Source organism: Bos indicus, chromosome 10 (genome assembly GCF_029378745.1).
Source record: "Bos indicus isolate NIAB-ARS_2022 breed Sahiwal x Tharparkar chromosome 10, NIAB-ARS_B.indTharparkar_mat_pri_1.0, whole genome shotgun sequence".
In the NCBI taxonomy this organism is placed as follows: Eukaryota; Metazoa; Chordata; class Mammalia; order Artiodactyla; family Bovidae; genus Bos; species Bos indicus.
The window spans coordinates 75997927-76011724 of NC_091769.1; the positions used below are offsets into that span (position 1 = coordinate 75997927).

Below are 13798 nucleotides of genomic sequence, written 5' to 3' on the forward strand. Positions count from 1 at the left end.
TAGCTAATAGAATATCTGTCCTTCCTTCTCTGTGTGTCTTTCTGAGTTGTATTCTGTGTATCTCACTTCAGGAAGGGGATTTGGATTCTTTGAAAGTCATGTTGCTGATTCCCTTGACTTCTTTCAGTGGATCCTCTGAGAGCACATTAATGTAATTGTTCTCTGAAGGACAGTTTACTTGTAGATCGTTGGAAGATATCTTTTCAAATGTATTTTCACGTGAAACTTGAAGATGTGAAACTTGCTTGTGCCCACAGTTGTGAATGTTTCATTTTGTAAGAATAGAATAATTGTGCCTATTAACCCATTCATTAATCAATTATGTATTCCACACAGGTCTTAAAAAATGAAACTGATGCTTGCTGGAAAGAGTTTGAAATCACTTCATTGAAGTTAGAAGAGCTTGAGAGTGACATTAAGAAGCCTTTTATAGTTAAGGCAAGAGACAAATTAAAGGAGAAAGAAAGAGAGCTTCAGATGACTCTTAAGTCCAGGTATCATTCTGGGATCTATTAACCATTCATTTACTAAATTTGCTGAATTTGTTAATGCTGTTTTAAGCAAGGTGAGTATTATATTTTGGAGAAGGAAATGGCAACCCACTCCAGTGTTCTTGCCTGAAGAATCCCAGGGACGGGGGAGCCTGGTGGGCTGCCATCTATGGGGTCGCACAGAGTCGGACACGACTGAAGCGACTTAGCAGCAGCAGTTAGCAGTATTATATTTACAAAGTATGTTATTTTATTGAATTGTCACAGCAGCCATAAGAGAAGCTGATGAGGAAACTGCTACTGAAGGAGGTTAAATCTTAAAACCGGGTCACACTAGCCAGAAACTTAAGTGGAACTTAAGTTTTGTTGAGTTCTAAAGGCTGAGCTTCCCACTGTCTCCCCTTGAGGCTGAATTTGGGCACATCACGCGACTTCTGGGCCTTGATTTCCTCATTTCTAGAATGAGAGTGCTATTGTTTTTTCTTTACATATTCCAGCACATCTACCCATTTGACATCAGATGAAACTGAGGCTCGGAATCTACATTCTACTGATTCAGATTCACAAATTTCAAATTATTAATTAGCTTAGTCTTTGAAGGCTATTATATTCTCAGTAGTCAAATAATTAGTATTCATATGAGTTTCTTTGTCACCAAGGCAAGGTTCAGTTACATCCAAGTATTTTATATGTCAAAAGGGAGGGAAAAGCTTAGTCTGTTTTACACCAGTTTTCTATCTAGTGCAGTGTCAGTTAAATTATCAAAAATACTTGGATATAGCAAATAGCTCATTTGCCATTGTGGATCACTGGGTTTGACTTTTAATGGGATGATCTATGCATTTGATTGTATGTATTTTCATCAAATAATTGTTTTCTGTTCTTGGTTAATAATGGCATTGATATGTTTTATAGGATAACTTTCTGCTGTGTTTTCCCCTAATGTCTGGCTTATTTTTCACTCAGAATGGAGTCTTTAGAGACTGTACTGAAGATGGTGTTACCCATGGAGAAGGAGTCACTGCTTCTCTGTGACACAGACCTGCTCCTCCGTGAAATGGCCATTCAGGAATTTCATCTCACTGATGCTGATGACATTTATCAAAACCTGAGGGTAAATATAAATTCTCACAGTATATTTATGGAATTATCAGTTCTTCAGAGACCTATATATGTTTATGGATTTTTATTAAACATCAGTAGTATTTCTTTCGAATATAAACCATGACAGAAAAACCTTCAATAATATAGACTTGTTATTTATTTCTCAACTCTTTAATTCCTCGCCAGTTCAGAAGTAGTTACCTTGGAGTAAATAAGAATGTATTTTCTTTGAATTAAAAATGAAGGCTTGCTAAGAGTTTGGGGGAGAATGGATACAGGTATCCCTGTATGGTTGAGTCCCTTCACTGTTCAGCTAAAACCGTCACAGCATTATAAATCAGCTATATCCCAATACCAAATAAAAAGCTTTTAAATAAATGAAGGCTTGGTAATGAATGCCTTCTCCAGTGACTGAAATCCTAAATATCTGTATAGACTCATATACTTAAATTATCATATTCTGTAGTTTACTTATTCCCAGTCTCATCTTAAATTGAAAATATTTGCTTTATTTTTCAAATTATAAACAGGTGTCTCAGCAGATCAATCTGTAATTATTTTCCTTGCATCAATAATTTGATATACCTCTTTTCTTTTGGAGACCAAAACATCAGGAAGGCTATCAGATAAGAAAACACCTGGGTCATTGGATCATATGTAATTAAAATGTTCCTGCTGTCAAAACTGTCAACCTTGGTTAAATTGAGAAGCAGTTTTCTAGATCAAACCTAGTGACATAATTCTGGGTTAGTTTCTGTTATACAGTCTGTCTTTCTTCTACCTCAGTCTTTCAGCTTTTCTTATTACTTTTATTTTAGAATATCCAAGATTCCGTAGTAAAACAGATTGAAACATGTAAGAATTTGGGACAGTCAGGCAACTTTGCATTAAAGGAATTGCACCCCCTTGACCTGCATGCAGCACAGAACATTATTCTGAAACACAGAACTCAACTGGAAGAGATGAACCACAGAGTACAGAAGAGTAAAGATGCTCTCGAAGCTCTGGAAGATTTTTTGGCTTCTCTGAGAGCAGCTGAACTCTCTAGTGAGCTTCTTACAGACCATTCAGCCTCAGATTCACAGGGGGTACTGGCAAATACTTTGACGGTGGAAAATAAAGAGAGAGAAATTCATCGGATGAGAGACAAGGCCAGACATTTGGATGAGCATTTGAAGATGCTTGGTATAAGCATTAAAGACAGTGAACAGGGTGAAAACACCTCCTGTGAAAAACTTCTGGATGCTTTGTCCAAAAACTTATCTGAGACACGTTCTGGTGGGCAAGAGGAAGTCACTGAAGAAGACAAATTACTAGGGGCTTGTGTTTCTAAGAATGATGAACTCCTGAAAAATATTCAAGATGTGCACAATCAAATCAGTAAAATTGGCCTGAAGGATCCGACTGTTCCAGCAATAAAACAAAGGTAGGTATTTTTATCCATCTCCATGCAAGATGACATTTTTCTGTTGTTTTTTTTTTCCCCCCCAAGTATCCATTAGGTGAAATAAATGCTTCCTATGTCTTTCAACTACGGTTCCATCCTCCTCTATTCAGGGTTCAGTGTTCTTTTTTGTAGACTTTTCAGACAAACTTCATTTTTGTTGATATTATGCCTTTACAAAGTGTTATGTAATTTTTTTCTTTTTTTTTCAATTTAATAGGTAAATAATTTTTTTCTTTAAAGTTTTCATTCTTCTGGACAAAGGAAGAGTGAAATAAGATACGTATAAGATCCATGAGTTGCTGAAAAGCCTCTTGACTGCTGTGTATTTATTATGGAGTTGTCTTGATGGGGAGAAGTCCTGGGAAACTACACACATTTGATGAGAGACAAGTGGAAGATGCACAGGCCACCTTGGCCTGACTTCTTCTTCATTGCTTGGGGACTGAGTGGGAATGCAGGGGACTGAGTTTAATAGGTAAACTAAAGTTCGTGTTGAATTTGGAGAGTCTCCAAAGTCAGCTCCGTTGGCAGCTGCTGTGAGTGCTGCTGCTCTAATTCTGGCATTCAGATCCTGAAAATGAAAATGTTAGCAAAAGCTAGCAAAAGAGTTACTTTGGTGGAGCTCCCCTCCCCCTTCTAAACCTCTCCCTTTTCCTGGCTTTTCTTCTGTCCACCTCTAATCCCTCAGGCTCAGTGCTCTCCCAGGGCTCTTTAGCTGATTAAGCTCTTCCCTCTGAAATCTCCCTGAGCTCTCGTCTCAATGAGACATCTGTTTCTGCAGTGCTCCAATTCTTAATAAGGCATGGAACTGATTTAGTTATTGATTGTTAATGCATTTACTATAGATTTATAAATAAATTAGTAATAAATATTAATTTATAAGTGAAAACTACATGTTGATAGATGGTAAGTTGCTTTACTTTTTAACTGAGTTATCAATAGAACAAGCCAGGCACTGTTTTAGGTCCTGGGGATATAGCAGTTAACAAAACAGACAAAAATTCTTGCCCTTTGTAGAGCTTATTATCTAGTGGAAAGAAGAAGATATACAGTATGTGCACTGATGATAAAGGCTATGGGGAAAAGTTAAGCAGAGAAGGAGGAGGTGGTTGCAATTCAAAAGTGGTCATTAGGCAGTTTTACAGAGAAGGCTTTCACCATCTCTTGGAGCTTGGTCAAACTCATGTCCATCGAATTGGTGATGCCATCCAACCATCTCATCCTTTGTTGTCCCCTTCTCCTCCTACCTTCAATCTTTAGCAGCATCAGTCAGCTTTTCACATCAGGTGGCCAAAGTATTGGAACTTCAACTTCAGCATCGGTGCTTCCAGTGTATATTCAAGATTGATTTCCTTTAGAATTGACTGGTTTGACCTCCTTGCAATTCAAGGGACTCTCAAGAGTCCTCTCCAAACCACACTTCAAAAGCATCAATTCTTTGGTGCTCAGCTTTCTTTATGTCCAACTCTCACATCCATACGTGACTACTGGGAAAACCATAGCTTTAGCTATATGGACCTTTGCTGACAAAGTAATGTCTCTAGGATTGCGTATGCATGTCGCAAAGTAATCCTGTCTATGTTTGTCATAGCTTTTCTTCCAAGGAGCAAGTGTCTTTTAATTTCATGGCTGCAGTCACTATCTGCGATGATTTTGGAGGGAAGTCAAGAGAATCCTGGAGGTCAAGTGAAAACGCCTTTCAATGAGGAGAAGCGATTAGCTGTGTTATATGCTGCCTACTGTTGAAGGAAGGAGATGATGGAGACTGGGACATGAGATTAGCAATGTGAAAGTTACTGGGTAGCTTGACAAGCAGTCTTGGAGGAGTGAGCGCCTTATTGGAGTGGATTCAGTAGAGAACTGGAAGAGAGGAAGTAGAGATAGAGAGAGTATCTGATAAAAGCAATTTAGACCTAAGCAAATGGAGTTAGCCCTGCCAGGGTTAATTTTTACGTTAAAACCCTTAGTTCAAATGACTCTTCTTTGTTTCCGGGGGCTTTTCATACACATTTGCATTCCCCTTTCTTTTTACCCCCTCGTGCCCTGCCTGAGGGGTTTGCAGTGTTCTGCCATCTGTCTCTTTTCCTCTCTCCATATCATCCTTTCTATCCCACCCATGCACACATATTATTTCTTTTTTCTCATATGCATATATACACCCTTTATAAGTGTATTCATCACTGAGAAATGTTACTGCTCATGGTTTTGTATGTCTGTTCTATTTAAAACACAAACTAGTTCTGGAAATGCAGAACCTCCTGAACTCTGTCATAGGAATCTGTGATCTTGGCATAAATCTCACGAGGGCAAATTAAAGTTAGTGTGCTCCACGAATTACCCATAATTGTATTGAATCAAAATTGGCCAATATTGATACTTGGCAATTAAACTTTTCTCTCTCATGTTCAAGGAGAAAATCGTTAATCAGACTGGATAAGGACCTAGATGAATATGAAGAAGAGAAGAAACACTTGCAAGAAATGGTGAATTCTCTTCCGCAATTCAAAGATGGCAGAGACAAAGCCCTGAGTCAAAGGTGCCAGGACACAGCAGTCTTGTGGGAGAATGTAAAAACCTTGGTCACAGAATGGTAAGGAAAAAACATTCCTCCACCAGCTAAAGTTTTAAAATAGAGAATAATAATAATAAAAAAACCAAACCCCTCCCAAATCTGAAAGATTGTCTGTGGCACAGTTAACTTTTTGGAATTTGTATGTTAATAACACAGTCCCTTGGGCCTCAAGGAGAGGCCAACTTAAGAGTTTCACACTAAGCTCACTAGGCCAATGTCTGGGGCAAGACCTGGAATCCTAGGTTATAGGCAAATGAATTTAAAAGGTTATCTAAGAGACAGGACAAATATAGATAGTGTGTTTATAATCACTATTGCCCCATTTGTATTAGTTTTCTGTTGCTTCTGTAATAAATGGCCACAAATGTAGTAGCTGAGAGGCAGCATAAACTTATCGTACAGTCTGGGGGTTGGAAGACCTAAAATCAAGCTGCGTTCCTTGCCGGAATCTCTAGGAGAGAATCCACTTCCTTGCCTATTCCCTTTTCTGGAGGCCGCCTGTTATCTTCCTTGGCTTGTGTCCCCTTCCATTTTTAAGGCCAGCAGAGGAGCATCTTCAGATCTCAATCTCTGTCTTTCTTTCATCTCTGCTTTTGTTATCACATCTTCTTCTGACTCTGACCCTCCTGTCTCTTTCTTATAAGGGCCTTGTCATTATGCTGCACCCATTCAGATAATCCAGGAAAATGTCCCTATTTTAAGTTCCTTAATTTAGTCACATCTGCAGAGTTCCTTTTGCTGTGTATATAAGGTGTTCGCAGGATCCAGGGATGAGGACGTCGATGTCTTTGGGAGTTGGGGGCATTATTCTACCACACCTCTACTTGATTGACAGGTGTTGTCAGTCAATTACCACCATCTTTCCTACAGAGCCTGGACAAGGCTCAGAGTTTTCTTAATTTTGTAGCAGTCAGTACTCACCAATCCTGGTTGGCAGTGCAGCTGGACAGTCTTCATCCTTGTCTTCTCCCTTTACTTTCTGCCTGAGGGTGGGAGTAGCTGGGAGGGCTGACCATTCCAGGGACCATATCACTCAAGCCAAGGGTTCCAGTTGGGTTAGGAGGAGGGAGAGACTAGTAGGAGATTCGTGAGCAAGAAGAGAGAGAAGACAAGGTGGTCTTAACCCCGTCCTTTTCAGCAGAGGTTCTGACTGCTCTTGTTGGCTCCCTCTTTGGCTCAGGGCACTTTCCCTCTCTCCTCTGGAGGCCAGGTGGCACATCTGTTATTGGAAAGGTTAGTCTCCAGGTGCCTCAGCTCCCTTGTGGTCTCCCTTAACTCTGCCCTCAGTGGTCCTTCCGCCATAGAACTCCATCTGAGTATACCTTCTGCTTCCGGCTGGAACCTGAGTATACAGTATCCAAGATGAAGCCGTCTGTGGTGTTTGATCTAGTCCACTCTTAGATTTTACAGAGGAAAGAAGTGAGGTCCACAGAGCCTGAAGTAACTTATGTAAGGTCACATGACTAATTTTACCCAGCCATAAATAGAAACCAGCTGTCTTTTAACTGCCGCATCGTCTATTCTACTTAAGTTTTTTTTTTTTAAATGGCTAAAATCTATAATGAGTTGAAATAGACATAATTGAATTGTATTGAATTAACACTGAAACAATATCCAAAAATAATGCTAAAGAGGCTCATTTTCCAAGATATTTTTTAGTTAATGATGAAATCGAGGTGCTGATTCCTTAAGGTTATGAATCCTGTGTTTCTGTCTAGAGCTTACATCTGGTAACTTTTTAATATTGACCTGGTGAAAATAGTAATCCAGTCATTATTTAGGCCATCCATTTGTCAAATAATTACATATACCATCATTTGTGGGTTAAATTGTAAAACAATATTATAAACCTTGTCTAGAGGAAAAATCCTTCTATAATTTATTAGGTTATTTTTATAGCATACGACAAAGAGAAAGAATGGTTTTGTAACTTTCAGAAATTTAGCTGTGTTATTTTTTTCATAGCCTTGACCAATGTGAAAGAGTTTTGGAGCTCTTAAAACAGTATCAGAATTTTAAAAGTGTCCTGACAGCATTGATTCAAAAAGAAGAGAATGTCCTCTCTGTCCAGGCTTCCTACATGGGAAAGGAGAACTTGAAGAAAAGGATAGCAGAGGTGAGTCCAGATTCCAAAGGAAACTTTACACAGTGGCCTCGATTGCAAGCCTGACAATAGAGAGAAGGTTATCAGTGGAATCATTTTCAAAATGTAGTTTAGAAGTAGTTATTAGTGACTCTGTTTTACCAGGTATACAAGAATTTATTGAATTTATCCCCAGGGCTTGAAAAAAAATTGGTCCCCAAGTTAATACTGGGTTGCATCTGTTTGGGTTTTGATATTGGTGGTATGGTTCTCTTGGAGTCTGAGCTTGCCTTTGCTGAAAGATTGGAACAGTCTGTGCGCTGACTTTCCACCTAAGAAGAACCTGACTTCACCACAGACTTAAGAGAAAGAGGGTACTAGGAAAATCCCTAAAATCGGTTCTTAGTGGATAAAGAAAAAATTATCTTTTTATTTCTTTGTTTTCTGTAAAGATGTGTGAGCTTATCTCCAAGTTGCTCCATCTATATTCATAGCCTTGCCAATCACAACTTTATAGTCTAAGAAGAATTACACTTTTGGACACTAGATGTCATTATTTTCTATGATTTTATGTGGTTATCAACCAGAGTGGCAGAAGAATGGAATGCTTAGAAAAGAATATGTTACACTGTATTCTTATACACCAGAAAATTACACCTCCTCTTGGTTTTCTGAGTACTGTATACTAAAGTGCTGTCAGAGTGTCAGAGGCATGTGTGAAATATCATCTACTTGATACACCTGGCTGTTAGAAGGCAATTTTATTAAACTTTCCAATGACTGAGAGCAACATTAATGAAGCTTATATACAGACATACTTTGTTTTATTAGACTTTGCTTTATTGTGTCTTTTACAAATTTGAAGTTTGTGGCGACCCTTTGTCGAGCAAGTCTATCGATACCATTTTTCCAACAGCGATTTCTCTTTGTGTCCCTGTGTCACATTTTGGTAATTCTCAGTATTTCAAACCCTTCACCAGCAGAGGTTATGGTTCGCTAAAGGTTCAGAGAATGGTCAGAGTTTTTTTTTAGCAGTGAAGTATTTTTAAATTAAGGTATGTACATTGTTTAAGACATAATGCTATTGCACACTTCATGGACTGCAGTGTAATGTAAACAAAATTTTTATTTTTTTATTTTTTTTATTTGTTTAAACAAAATGTTTAAATGTATCTGGAAACTAAAATATTCACGTGACTTGTGTTATTGCAATACTTCCCTTACTTCCATGGTCTGGACCCAAACCTGCAATGTTTCTGAGGTATGCCTGTTGACCAGATTCTTACAGACAATTTAGTCTTTGCCTAAAACACGTCCCAGTTCATACAGCTACTTTTCTACTCTGCCCCTAGCACATTTTCCAGCCTGCGCTCTTGTTTCAGGATCCAGGTCTCTGCCTTAGATACTCACAGATCCTGAGTCCCTGCCTTTCAAACTGACCAGAGAGCAAATCCCTCTTGACTTGCAGCTATTCTTGTTTTGTGCCAGGCCCACTGTGATGGCGTAACCTTACCCACCCCCCAACCCCCCACGCCCGGCTTGGCTGGACAGGTTAGCAACTTTCTCTGTAAACAAAGAAATAAAGTAAGGATAGGGGTTAAATAACTTTCCAAAGATTATATGGCTAATAAGTGATAGAATTATTATTTAAGCTCAGCCTGTCTGACTACAAAGTTGTGTTTCAACCATAATATTGTCTTACCTGAAGACGTATTTGAAATGTGAATTGTAGAAGTAAAAAATGGCTAGCTTTATACCTCTTTCTCAAATCTAAATATTTACTCACAAGAATATCTTGAAATTAATGAAACAACTGATTATATTTAAGAAATGTATAAATGTCCAGGTTTTTACTATTAGATTGAGAATCTTATATCTAGCATGGTATTTTTGTATATTTGCTGAAATAATATATCATTTTGCATGGGAGATATAGAAGTACACTTGTGTTTAATCATTTTCTCTAATGCTTTTTTTTTTTTTTAACCTGTCTGGAAAAAGCAAATTGTGGTACCAGCTGTTAATGTAACTCTCTGTTAATTTTGTGATGACTTAGGTATGGTCTTGAGAAACAATCAACTTCTGGCATATGTATTTTCATGATACTTTGCACCAGTGGCTGAAATATGATACCACTGAGAACTTTTGTCCTTAAGAACCATAGAAACCTGGATGTTTATCTAGGGTATGGTGCTGAATTTCCACTCTCTTTAATGAAAGGCAGAAGTGCAAAAGTAAGACTAGAAGGCTAGAATGTCGGGGGACTATTAAAGTCTGGGAAATGTCAGGGGGTATCTGGTTTCCTTTATTTACTCCTTCCATTCATTATAGGACAAAACCTGCAGCTCCTGTCAATACTAGAGGTGTCCTCTCCTGCTCTTGCTTTTCTCATCACCCACCAGTAGCTTGCATCAGTGTAACAACAAAGCTCTTTGAATGTAATAAAGAACAAGATACATACATATATATGTATATTCATATATATATATTTCCATTTAATTGAACAAGTGTCCTGAATGGGTAGAAAAAAAACACCAGAGTCTACTTCTCTGCTCTGCCAAAGTATGAGTCAACTTCAGGTCAGGAGACAGAGACAGCCCAATTTTGTTTTTTATTTAAAACATTTAAGTAAACTTCATTTTTTAAATTGAACTTTTAATGTGAGATAATTGTAGATTCACATACAGTTATAAGACATACTACAGAGAGACCCTGTGTACCCTTTACTCAGTTTCCTCTGTAGTAATGTCTGGTGTAACTGTAGTACAATATTGTAGTCAGGTTGCAGACAATGATGCAATCAAGAGAAAGAACACTTCCATCACCACATGATACCTGGTGTGGTCATCTTATAGCCCTACCATTTCCCTCTTGCTCCCACCTCCTCACAACCACTGGTATGTTCTTCATTTCTGTACTTTTGTCATTGCAAAAAGTGTTATATAAATGAAATCATACAGTGCATAACCTTTGAGTGAAAGTTGCTCAGTCATGTCTGACTCTGCAACCCCATGGACTATATAGTCCATGGCATTCTCCAGGCCAGAATAATGGAGTGGATAGCCTTTCTCTTCTCCAGGGTATCTTCCCAACCCAGGGATTGAACCCAGGTCTCCCACATTATAGGCAGATTCTTTACCAGGTGAGCCACAAGGGAAGCCCAAGAATACTGGAGTGGGTGAAAGTGAAGTCGCTCAGTCGTGTCCAACTCTTCGCAACCCGTGGACTATAGCCTACTAGGCTCCTCTGTCCATGGGATTCTCCAGGCAAGGATACTGCCTAGTATGCTTTATACCTAAAGCATAACCTTTAGGGATTGGTTATTTTCATTCAGCATAGTTTTCTGGACATTCATCCAGGCTCTTCCATGCATTGATAGTTTGTTCTGTTTTCTTGCTGGGTAGGATTCCATGGTATGAATGTACCACCGACGGTTTAATGGTCTTCTGGACATCTGGATTGTTTCTAGTTTTGGGCTGTTATAAATAAAGCTGCTATAAATATTGGTATACGGTGTGTGTGTGTGTTGTCTTTTTATTTGTCAGGGATAAATGGCCTGGAGTATAGTTGCTGGGTTGTATATTAATTTTTCAAACTGTTTTCCAGAGTGGCTGTACCATTTTACATTCCCACCAGCAATGTATGAGGGATCCAGTTTCTGCACATCTTTGCCAGCATTAGATGTCTTTTTGTTTTATTCATTATGATACACATGTAGTGGTATCACTCTGTGGTTTTCATTGGCATTTTCCTAATTGTTAGTGGTATCGATCAGCTTTTCTTGTGCTTATTTGCCATCTGAATGTCATCTTTGCAGAAATCTCTTTTCATACCTTTTGCTCATTTTCTAATTAGATTTTTTTTTTTTACTGTCAAGTTTTGAGAGAGATACACACACACACACACACATATGTATATATATACACACATACATACACACACACACATTCTACACACTGGTCATTTGTCAGATATATGGTTTGCAAATATTTTCTCCCAAACTGTAGCTTGCCTTTTCATCTCCCTAACAGGGTCTTTGCAAACAAAAGATTAAAATTTTGGTAAAGGTTGGTTTATTGGTTTTTCCTTTCATAGATTGTACTTTTGGTGTCAAAGTTTCAGAATTGTTTGCCTGGCACAAGATCCCGAAGATTTTCTCTTATTTCTTTTTCTAAAAGTTTTATGGTGTTATGATTGACATTTAAGTTCATCATCCATTTTGAATCAGTTTTTGTATAAGGGATGAAATTTGGGTCAAGGTTCCTGTTTTTGTTTGTAAATGTCCAGTTGCTCCAGCACCATATGTTGAAAAGATTCCCATTTCTCCCTTAAATTGCTTTTTCATCTTAGTGAGAAATCAGTTATTTGTTGGCTTCACTTTGATCTATTGATCTGTGTATCTGTCCCTCTGCCAATTGATATAATCTTTATTACTGTACCTACATGATAAGTTTTAAAATCAAGTAAACTTCCCACTTTCTTCTTCTTTTTTTCAAATGTCTTAGCTATTATAGTTCCTTTATTATTCCATATACATTTTAGAATAATCCTGTCTATATCTACAAAAAATGCTGCTAGGATTTGGTAATAATTGTATTAAACTTGTCCATCGGTTTCAGGAAAATTGATATTTTTGCTATGTTGTCTTCTGATCCATGAACTTAGTATGTGTCTGCATTTATCTAGATCTTCTTTGATTTTTTTAATTGGTATTTTATAGTTTTCGGCATATAATCACTATATATGTTTTGTTAGATTTACACCTATTTTGAGTAATTGTGGATGGTATTATGTTAAAAATTTTAGTGTCCATGTATCCATTGTTAGTATAAAGAAACACAGTAGATTTAAAATTTTTTTTCAGAGTCTTTTCCATTATAGGTTATTGTAAGATGCTGAGTATAGTTCCCTGTGCTGTGCAGTAGGACCTTGTTGGTTATCTAGTGGTTATGCTATATAGCAGTGTGTATCTGCGAATCCCTGACTCCTAACTTATCCCTCCCTGTTCCCCTTCCCCTTTGGTGACCCTAAGTTTGTTCACTATGTCTATGAGTCTGTTTCTATCTTGTACATAAGTTCATTTGTATCATTTTTTTTTAGATTCCACATACAAGTAATATCATGAGATTTGTCTTTCTGTTGGCTTACTTCACTTATAGGATAATTTCTAGGTCCATCTTGTTGCTGCAAATGGCATTATTTCATTTTTTATGGCTGAGTAATATTCCATTGTATATAGGTACCACATCTTCTTAATCCATTCCTCTGTTGATGGACATTTAGGCTGCTTCTATGTCTTGGCTATTGTAAATAGTGCTGCAATGAATATTGGGATACATGTATCCTTTTGAATTCGAGTTTTCTCTGAATATTGTGCATGTCTTTTTCCCTGAGTTTTGGATTTTTTCCTTTTTTCTTTTTTAAATTATGAAAGTATTACACATTTACAGGAGACTTGGAAAATACAAAACAAAGTTACATACAGTTTCACTATATATTACAACTGAGAAATGTACTCTATTTTTATATGTTTATCTTGTATCCTGTGACCTTCCTGAACCAACATATCAGTCCTAGGGTTGTTTTTGTAGATTCCTTGGGCTCTCTGACATAGATAATCATTTTGTCCACAAATAAAGACAATTTCATGGCACCCAAGATAGAGGCTTCCTTGTTACTGGTTGAGGGTGGGCATTCTCACTTTCTACAAGGTCTCCACTGCTACCTCCCTGAATCCTCCTTACAGCTCCCTATTTGGCCATCCCTGACATCATGAGTGTGTGTGTGTGTATGTCACTGCTCAGCAGGAATGAAAGTCTGAGCTCTACTTGGCCTTCTTTTTCCTGGCTGGGGAAGAGTGGGGCTCCTGTTACTACCTTGAGATGGTGGTGATCTAGGCTCTACACTTAAGCTTTGCTGGTACAGGAGGGGGTTAGGGCCACGTGTTTTCTAAGGTTTTTTGCTCCAGTGGTATTTCCTAAAAGTTTTCTGTTTTACTGTGTTGTCCTATTCCTGGTTCTTTGGCTGAAGAGAAAAGGCTTTTCTGGGTCTGTACACGTGGATATTGCCAGGTTCTGACTTCTCCAGCACACACTCTGGGA

General features: G+C 38.0%; 1 protein-coding gene across 9 annotated transcripts in view; it reads left to right on the forward strand.

Moving 5' to 3' along the window:
• The window catches only part of SYNE2 (spectrin repeat containing nuclear envelope protein 2), a 325236-nt gene that overhangs the window by 128867 nt on the left and 182571 nt on the right, over window positions 1–13798 (forward strand). For all 9 annotated transcript variants that reach the window (XM_070796701.1, XM_070796700.1, XM_019969038.2 and 6 more), the window contains 5 exons: window positions 337–494; window positions 1458–1605; window positions 2414–3021; window positions 5453–5632; window positions 7580–7730. In XM_070796701.1, the coding sequence (XP_070652802.1) occupies window positions 337–494; window positions 1458–1605; window positions 2414–3021; window positions 5453–5632; window positions 7580–7730 (1245 nt within the window). The remainder of the gene's footprint in view (window positions 1–336; window positions 495–1457; window positions 1606–2413; window positions 3022–5452; window positions 5633–7579; window positions 7731–13798) is intronic.